The following is a 9,626-nucleotide window of genomic DNA, read 5'->3' as shown; positions in this document are numbered from 1 at the left end:
GAATGCTACCCAGAAATAAGTTCCCTAGTCAAAAGCGACGACAATGGAAGGCAACTGAATGCAGAGCAACAGAAGTCAAAAGTAAAAGAAATCGCAAAACGATGTGTTCACCCCAAAACTTATAAAGTTTGGATAGTTTTTGTTTACCTTACCTGCACACAAGATCGATCCATGTTGAAATTGTTGAAACTTGCTTCAAAATCCCTCGATTATTGAAAATTCAAAAGGGCGGATGGTGTGAGTCGACTGTGATGTTTGTCTTAGTTCTCCCTCCCAAAATACCCAAAATCAGGATGCCGGATCACAATTCTCCTTTAATTTTTTTATCACTTGACATGCCCTATAGACATTAAAAAAATGTAGGGAGGAACATGGCAAGTTTTACAATGTAGGTAGAAGAATTCTTGTCAACCTAGTTTTTTTCCTATGGTTCAAGTTTTCAGCCGTCCAAGGTAACTTTGGGCTAAACGGGTGATACAAAATGGACGAATAAAGAATTTTGACTTGCATGAATAAAAAATACGAGTGAGATGGATTCGTGTACAGTTCCAAAATGTTTTTGATGTTAGTGGTTTGCCATTGCAGAACCATCGAAGCACTCCTTGAAAGTGAATCAAGGGTGTGTTAAACAATACTGAGCGAAAAAGAGATTTCTTGATCCTTGAATTCCAATGTCAAATAATTTTAAAATATCAACAGTTCAAGAAGCAAAAAACTGGAGCATAATGGCTGGAAATGATAAGCATTAGCCTCTTTGAAAGGATGGAGGGTGAAACCGATCCAAGGTAAGGCCTAAATCATCGTTTTAGCCCCCTTATGCTGCACGAAAAATGTTTCATGTTCTGAACTTCAGAGGGCGCTTTGTCATTCAGCCTCTACCAAATAAAGAGCCGATGGGGTCAATTCCTTTTTATTGAGTTATAATGCGTTCGTTATCTTTATAATGATCATTCAGATCAGCACACTACGGGAATAATTTCCAATATTACTGTGTTGATCAACATAGCTTGGGTAATTTTCGATTTCATTTAGAGAGAGAAAAACAGAGAGTTCGTTTTCAAAAGGAGGAAGGAAAGGAATGAGGGAAAGGGGGAGGGAGGCGGGGATGAACTCTCCAAATGGACATCTACCCGCTTTTAAAGAGCTAGAATGCTACCTGGCCAGATAAAAGTAAATAAAGTGCCGGGTTTCATTGGTGGTGTAGCTACCAAAGTTCCGCCCCACAATGCAATACCAAGTGGGATTGTACTTCTTATCGAACTCCATCTTGATGTACGCAGCTATGTCCTTCTCATTGTTGCATTTTTCAAGGGCTTGGGTGGCGAAATGCACGGCGTCCTGACGCATTTCTTCAGACATGTTTGCATTCTTAGTCACGGCTTTCCGGTCACTCCTCATAATTTGATGGAATAGGGTTCTGGAAGCAAAAAAATACGAGTTCAACAACGATTCTTTCATTTGGATTTGAAGATGGGCTTAACTAAAAAAAACAAACAGAAAAAACAGGTAAAGGATTAACGCAAATCTTTGCCTTTCGTTCGATAAGACCGTGGTCTACTAGGCCTAAATGTATTCAGCTCCGTCAAAAAACAAATCAAGAGTTCAAACTTGTAGAATTTCTTGGTGTCCAGGAAGTCATTCCTCCAAGTCAGCATGGGTTCCGAGCACATTTTAGCACGGTTTCCCAACTGATTGAGTATATAGAGCAAGTCATTGAGGGACTATAGAGCCATGAGTCACTCGATGTAGTCTAACTTGACTTTTCCAAGGTCTTTGACGAGGTAGATCCAGGCATTTTAGTCAGAGGCTCCATGGATTGGGTTTGTGATAGGAAGCAAATAGTTAAGCTCAAGGGATCCCTTAGTGACATACGTGATGTCAAGTCGCGTGTTCCTCAGGGCTCTATTTTAGGTCCTCTCCTTTCATTATCTTCATTGCTCCACCTCAGAAGCTTAGTAGTAGTTATGTCAATATCTCTTCCTATGCTGATGATACAAAATTAGCTTGCTGTAGGAATCGGCTATGTAGGGTTGCTAAGAGTAATATGGCCTTGAATGGAATGATTTTCCGCTCAATGACCTTTGGTCGAACGCCATTAGACTCCTCCACTAGTAGACGATGAAGGTAAGGGTATTCAGCAGGCTTCGTCCCATGCACGATTTTTTTGGTTTGTTTTTTCACGGACTTTTCTAACCGCTATGAGGAATGTAATCCCCAGCACTATGAAAATGAAGGGCTATAATTCGTCTATTTTATTACCTTTCAATCTTTATATGGTATTTGGTCTGCCAACGAATTTGAGTTAGTTTTTAAATGTAGGGTTGATCTGGAATGCTATCTAAAATTTGTCCAAGTCTGACTTGAAAGATGCTACCGAATCAACAAGGCCTACGTATTCCCTACGAATATTAAAGGGAAGCAAATTGAACAATGAAGGAGCCCGAGAAAGAAAGAAGTGGACTTCATTCTTCAAACTAGCCTGGATTCTTGAAGGTTATGGGTGCTCTCAAAACGCACATTAAGCCTCTACAGTCAGTAGAATTGACCCTAAATCGTGGGTTGGACAAAGTTCATGGATGCTTTTGAAGACATACAGTATCAGATAACTTTCGTACTTCTCTTGAATACTGTACAATCCCAACTTTCTAACTTCTCCATTACTAGATATACGCGTGTAGAGCTTTCTCATTTCTGTGATATTCATAGTGATTTTGGACCTGATCGACCTTTTGCAAACCTGCTGAACTTATTGAAGCCCAAATGGGTGAAGTATATTGAATATGTGGCTGAACAATCGACTTGTACAGAGTTAGCATCGTGATGTTATCTCTAGACCTAAACGTGTGATATGTATATCCAACCACACATTTGAAATGCTTTACCCAACCTCAACTGGATATGATCATTAGAGGGCGGTAAAAAAAAAATGTCATTGAGTGTGAATTCCAGAAGGATGTTAAAATTAGTTTTCTTATAGTAAAGACTCCTTAACACGAATCCCTGCATTTTCTGCTCGACGTTGCATAATTTGAATCTGCTGTGAGGAAACCTAGTTTTTGACGACCGTTTCAAATTTACCCTCAATGGTATCGCATTGTAGGAAAAGTTGAGACCTGCTCACTATCGTTACCTCGATTATCCATAAGTGGAGTATTCAAGGGAATAGACCCGATGGTCATTGAGAGGAATTTCATTCCGTTCAAGGTCATATTACTCTCCGTAACCCAAGAAATATTTTATCTAGGTCCTTTGCCAAGCTACTGGAATCTTGGCCATTCCTACCAAAAACTAGACCAAAAACTAACTTAGTGTTGTCAGCATAGGAAGAGAGACTGGCAATAATACTAAGCTTTTGAAGCGGAGCAACGAATATCATAAAAAGGAGGGGCCGTAAGATGGAGCCCTGGGGAAAAAATGACTTGACATCATATTTGTCACTAATGGATCCCTCGACCTTAGCAATTTGCTTCCTATCATGAATGACGCTTCTTATCCAATTGAGAACCTTGCCTTGGATCTCAATGTCATGTAGTCTATTCAACAAAAAGGCCATGATCTACTTTATCAAAGACCTTGGCAAAATCAAGATAGACAACATTAACTGACTTATCTCTCTCTAGTTCCTCAAAAATCTGTTCTATGTCTATGTTTAATCATTGGGTAGCCGTGCTAAAATGCGCTCGGAAGCCACGCTGACTAGATGGAAGAACATCAGGACTTCAAGAAACTCTACAAGTTTGGACTTCACGATCTTCTCAAACACCTTAGCAATATTCGAAGTAAGAGAAATCGGCCTATAGTCTCTAGGAAGCGCCTTATGTCTCATTTTCAAAATTGAAAAACAACAAGACCCAACTTGAGAGAAGATGGAAACTTGCCATGATTAAAGATGCAACGCGTCAAGCACGAGAAAACAGGATCAAGAAGCAGTCGAGGGTGAAGCTATATGGAGATTATGGTTAACATGCTAGGAGATCAGTTGTCTAGTGAGTTTTCAACCCCACTGAGTTTAGAAGCAATAGCTCATAGCTCACGGTGTTTATATTTTCTGGTTAAGTGTTTGCTCAAATGCCAAGACACCAGAGATGCAAAATAGTCTTTTATTTTAGTTATTTGCCAAAAGCTACGCTGTTCTATTATGTTCCTTCCTAAAGTGCTTGAACTACAAGCCCTCTAGTTTGAACGAGACATGTGAGAGGTTTTTTTTGCGGACTTCCTTACCGCTACCGGGATTGGAATCCCAGCAGTTCAAGACGAATGAGGTTATTCATATTATTTGATCGACCAACGAATTAGAATTGGCTGATCTGGCTAATCCTTGAATATAAGTGTGATCCAGAATTTTAGTCAAAAACTTATCCAACTCTGACTTAAATCTTGCTACTGGATCAACCTCTACATAAACCCTACGAATATTTGAGGGCAGTAAATTGAACAATGAAGGAGCCCAAGAAAGAAGAGAGTTGGACTTCATTGTTTTAACTAGCCTGGATTCTCGAGGGCTTGAAGGTGCTTTCAAAACGCACGTTAAGCCTCTACGGTCAGTAGAATTGACCCTAAATCCTGGGTTGGGACAAAGCTCATGAATGCTTTGGAAAACGTACAATATCAGATACCTTTCGTACCTTTTCTGAATACTGTACAATCCCAACCTTTCTAACCTTTCCCAATACGAGAGAGAGCTCTCTCATATCCGCAATGTTCCTAGAAAAACATCTTAGGACCTGCTCGAGCTTTTGCAAACCTGCTGAACTAATTGGAGCCCAAATGGGAGAGGCATATTCAAGATACGGCTGAACAATCGACTTGTACAGAGTTAGCATCGTGATACTATCTCTGGACTTAAACGTGCGATATATCCAACCACACATTTGAAATGCTTTACCCACCCTCAACTGGATATGCTCATCGAACTTTCCATTATCTTGGAGGACTACACCTAAATCCTTCATGGATGAGACCTGCTCAATGTCCTTCCCTTCATCATCATCTAATAGTGGTTTAAGTTTAAATTTTGTCACTTTTTGCAATAATTAATCGTTACGTACAAGCGATGTTTTTATTCAACGTTGACATAATTTTGTGAAAATTCAAGATTAAGGTTAATTAAAGTTGCGATTGACAAGTACGGCATCACCATTGAGCAATATTGACATTAAGCAAGTTTTTAGGTATTTTGCAAACTTTTTTTTTGGGGGGGGGGGGGGTTCTACCCGTTTCAAAAAAGTGAAATATTTTCATTTATGTTTAAGGCATAGAAAAAGTATATTATATTTCTTGGCAATTGTTTTAAGATATAACTGGAGCAATTTGTAGTCAAATTTGACGCAAATGGAATATTTGAAAACGTGATATCTTATCGTTTACGCAATTGATTTGGATAAAATTGTAGTTGGAAACGCAAATAAGGTTACTCCCAACATCTATTGATTACGTTTTTGAAAAAATATCTTTTTGTGGTGTGAAAGTGGATTAATATTTTAATCTGAGCTAAAATACGAGATGCTTTTTGTTTACAAAATTTGTTCTATTTGTTTCAATAACAACGAAAATCGTTACTAGAAGTCTGGCATTTGCACAAAAACTTTATCAGTGTTGGGATACCACCGTGAGCTCTAATGATAAGTCTATTGAGATTGGGGACGTTAGTCAGGGGCTCTAAAGAAAGAAAATGACACGGCTTTCCCCTGACCGCCAAGTTAGGCCATTGCGTTGAATCAAGACAGTAACTCTAGTATCAATAAAACAAGATTATTCATACCACATAGTACAAGTAAGTGTTTTTTTAGTAAATACTGTAATGATCTCCTTGACATACAACTCCGTCCATGCACTAGATATGTCTGAATTAATTTTGAAAGTCAGAGGAATAAATGATATAATCATGATCAAGTTAATCAAAAACAATCTAATTGTCTTTCAAATCAGTGAAATATTGCGTAAACTGGCTCAAAAACACGCATAGATAGAAAATCAACGAGAATTATTTCACTAATTGATGGAGAACTTACACTGACAAATAAAAGAGAAATGCATGGAATAAGGCAACAAAAATACATGTACATAGTGTAAATGTTAACATATTAGAATATTTGGGATGGACAATTGATAATTTTGCCTTAATCCACACATTTGAAAAAAAAATGGCATTGGTGAAAAATGAATGAGTTAACTTTAAGTAGAGTTTAAATTTCTACTTATCAGAAAGTTTGCATAAAAGGCAGGTATTATATAAGGGGCAAAGAGTAATACCAAAGTACAGTACACTATATCTTTGGACTCCAATAAATTGCTTTTCTGAAAAGCATCTAAAATATCTTTAGTTTAAAGAACAATATGTAGCTCAGAATACAGTGTGTCTATTTTGGATTAAGGACCATTCCCAGAGTGAGAACCATAGTTTCATAACTAGTTTACCAACTTACTTGAAACTTGGTCAATATGTTTCTTGAACAATTTTCTACAAATAGTATTGTTATTAAAAAGTATTGACTCATTGTGTTTAGAGCAAATTCTTGCTATTTCATGAAAACCCAATTAGCACGTTTCAGTTGTTGTATTTTAAGGCATGCTAAAAGTCATTTTAAAAATATTTACATGGTTGGTTTGAAGTATGTACAATCAATAGTTACGAAAATAGATATTAGGCACACATTTTGTTCAATACTTTGCCCAATAATTGACATTGAAAAATTTCAGCAGCAAAAAGCTTAGGCATTACTTGGAAAGGTTATGTGCGTTGCATCTTTAATCATGGCAAGTTTCCATCTTCTCTCAAGTTGGGTCTTGTTGTTCCAATTTTGAAAATGAGACATAAGGCGCTTCCTAGAGACTATAGGCCGATTTCTCTTACTTCGAATATTGCTAAGGTGTTTGAGAAGATCGTGAAGTCCAAACTTGTAGAGTTTCTTGAAGTCCATGATGTTCTTCCATCTAGTCAGCGTGGCTTCCGAGCGCATTTTAGCACGGCTACCCAACTGATTAAACATAGACATAGAACAGATTTTTGAGGAACTAGAGAGAGATAAGTCAGTTAATGTTGTCTATCTTGATTTTGCAAAGGTCTTTGATAAAGTAGATCATGGCCTTTTGTTGAATAGACTACATGACATTGAGATCCAAGGCAAGGTTCTCAATTGGATAAGAAGCGTCATTCATGATAGGAAGCAAATTGCTAAGGTCGAGGGATCCATTAGTGACAAATATGATGTCAAGTCATTTTTTCCCCAGGGCTCCATCTTACGGCCCCTCCTTTTTATGATATTCGTTGCTCCGCTTCAAAAGCTTAGTATTATTGCCAGACTCTCTTCCTATGCTGACAACACTAAGTTAGTTTTTGGTCTAGTTTTTGGTAGGAATGGCCAAGATTCCAGTAGCTTGGCAAAGGACCTAGATAAAATATATTCTTGGGTTACGGAGAGTAATATGACCTTGAACGGAATGAAATTCCTCTCAATGACCATCGGGTCTATTCCCTTGAATACTCCACTTATGGATAATAGAGGTAACGATAGTGAGCAGGTCTCAACTTTTCCTACAATGCGATACCATTGAGGGTAAATTTGAAACGGTCGTCAAAACTAGGTTTCCTCACAGCAGATTCAAATTATGCAACGTCGAGCAGAAAATGCAGGGATTCGTGTTAAGGAGTCTTTACTATAAGGAAAACTAATTTTAACATCCTTCTGGAATTCACACTCAATGACATTTTTTTTTTACCGCCCTCTAATGATCATATCCAGTTGAGGTTGGGTAAAGCATTTCAAATGTGTGGTTGGATATACATATCACACGTTTAGGTCTAGAGATAACATCACGATGCTAACTCTGTACAAGTCGATTGTTCAGCCACATATTCAATATACTTCACCCATTTGGGCTTCAATAAGTTCAGCAGGTTTGCAAAAGGTCGATCAGGTCCAAAATCACTATGAATATCACAGAAATGAGAAAGCTCTATACGCGTATATCTAGTAATGGGAAGAACTTAGAAAGGTTGGGATTGTACAGTATTCAGAGAAGGTACGAAAGTTATCTGATACTGTATGTCTTCAAAAGCATCCATGTACTTTGTCCCAACCCACGATTTAGGGTCAATTCTACTGACTGTAGAGGCTTAATGTGCGTTTTGAGAGCACATTTAAGTCTCGAGAATCCAGGCTAGTTCGAACAATGAAGTTCAACTCTCTTCTTTCTCGGGCTCCTTCATTGATTGATTTGCTTCCCTTTAATATTCGTAGGGAATACGTAGGCTTTGTTGATCCGGTAGCATCTTTCAAGTCAGACTTAGACAAATTTTTAGATAGCATTCCAGATCAACCCTACATTTAAAAACTAGCTCGTCAGCTAACTCAAATTCGTTGGCAGACCAATTACCATATAAAGATTGAAAGGTAATAAATAGACGAATTATAGCCCTTCATTTTCATAGTGCTGGGGATTACATTCCTCATAGCGGTTAGAAAAGTCCGTGAAAAAAAAACCAAAAAAATCGTGCATGGGCGAAGCCTGCTGAATACCCTTACCTTCATCGTCTACTAGTGGTGAGTCTAATGGCGTTGACCCAAAGGTCATTGAGCGGAAAATCATTCCATTCAAGGCCATATTACTCTTAGCAACCCTGCATAGCCGATTCCTACAGCAAGCAATTTTGTATCATCAGCATAGGAAGAGATATTGACATAACTACTACTAAGCTTCTGAGGTGGAGCAATGAAGATAAATGAAAGGAGAGGACCTAAAAATAGAGCCCTGAGGAACACGCGACTTGACATCACGTATGTCACTAAGGGATCCCTTGAGCTTAACTATTTGCTTCCTATCACAGATCCCAATCCATGGAGCCTCTGACTAAAATACTGGATCTACTCGTCAAAGACCTTGGAAAAGTCAAGTTAGACTACATCGAGTGACTCATGGCTCTATAGTCCCTCAGACTTGCTCTATATACTCAATCAGTTGGGAAACCGTGCTAAAATGTGCTCGGAACCCATGCTGACTTGGAGGAATGACTTCCTGGACATCAAGAAATTCTACAAGTTTGAACTCTTGATTTGTTTTTGACGGAGCTGAATACATTTAGGCCTAGTAGACACGGTCTTATCGAACGAAAGGCAAAGATTTGCGTTAATCCTTTACCTGTTTTTCTGTTTGTTTTTTTTAGTTAAGCCCCCAAATCTTCAAATCCAAATGAAAGAATCGTTGTTGAACTCGTATTTTTTTGCTTCCAGAACCCTATTCCATCAAATTATGAGGAGTGACCGGAAAGCCGTGATCAAGAATGCAAACATGTCTGAAGAAATGCGTCAGGACGCCGTGCATTTCGCCACCCAAGCCCTTGAAAAATGCAACAATGAGAAGGACATAGCTGCGTACATCAAGATGGAGTTCGATAAGAAGTACAGTCCCACTTGGTATTGCATTGTGGGGCGGAACTTTGGTAGCTACACCACCAATGAAACCCAGCACTTTATTTACTTTTATCTGGGCCAGGTAGCTATTCTGCTCTTTAAAAGCGAGTAGATGTCCATTTGGAGAGTTCATCCCCGCCTCCCTCCCCTTTTCCCTCATTCCCTTCCTTCCTCCTTCTACCTTGAAAACGAACTCTCTGTTTTTCTCTCTCTATA

The 9,626-nt window shown here is 38.6% G+C and overlaps 1 protein-coding gene across 1 annotated transcript in view; it reads right to left on the bottom strand.

Annotated features, from left to right (window-relative positions):
* Positions 1 to 1,099: 1,099 nt before the first annotated feature.
* LOC131886002 (dynein light chain 1, cytoplasmic-like) overlaps positions 1,100 to 9,626 on the bottom strand; it is an 18,519-nt gene continuing 9,992 nt past the window's right edge. Inside the window, exon 2 of the mRNA XM_059234203.1 lies at positions 1,100 to 1,417. Within this exon, the coding sequence (XP_059090186.1) occupies positions 1,153 to 1,417 (265 nt within the window). The 3' untranslated portion in view covers positions 1,100 to 1,152. The remainder of the gene's footprint in view (positions 1,418 to 9,626) is intronic.

Source organism: Tigriopus californicus, chromosome 9, assembly GCF_007210705.1.
Source record: "Tigriopus californicus strain San Diego chromosome 9, Tcal_SD_v2.1, whole genome shotgun sequence".
NCBI lineage: Eukaryota > Metazoa > Arthropoda > Copepoda > Harpacticoida > Harpacticidae > Tigriopus > Tigriopus californicus.
This window is presented reverse-complemented; position numbering and strand designations above follow the sequence as displayed.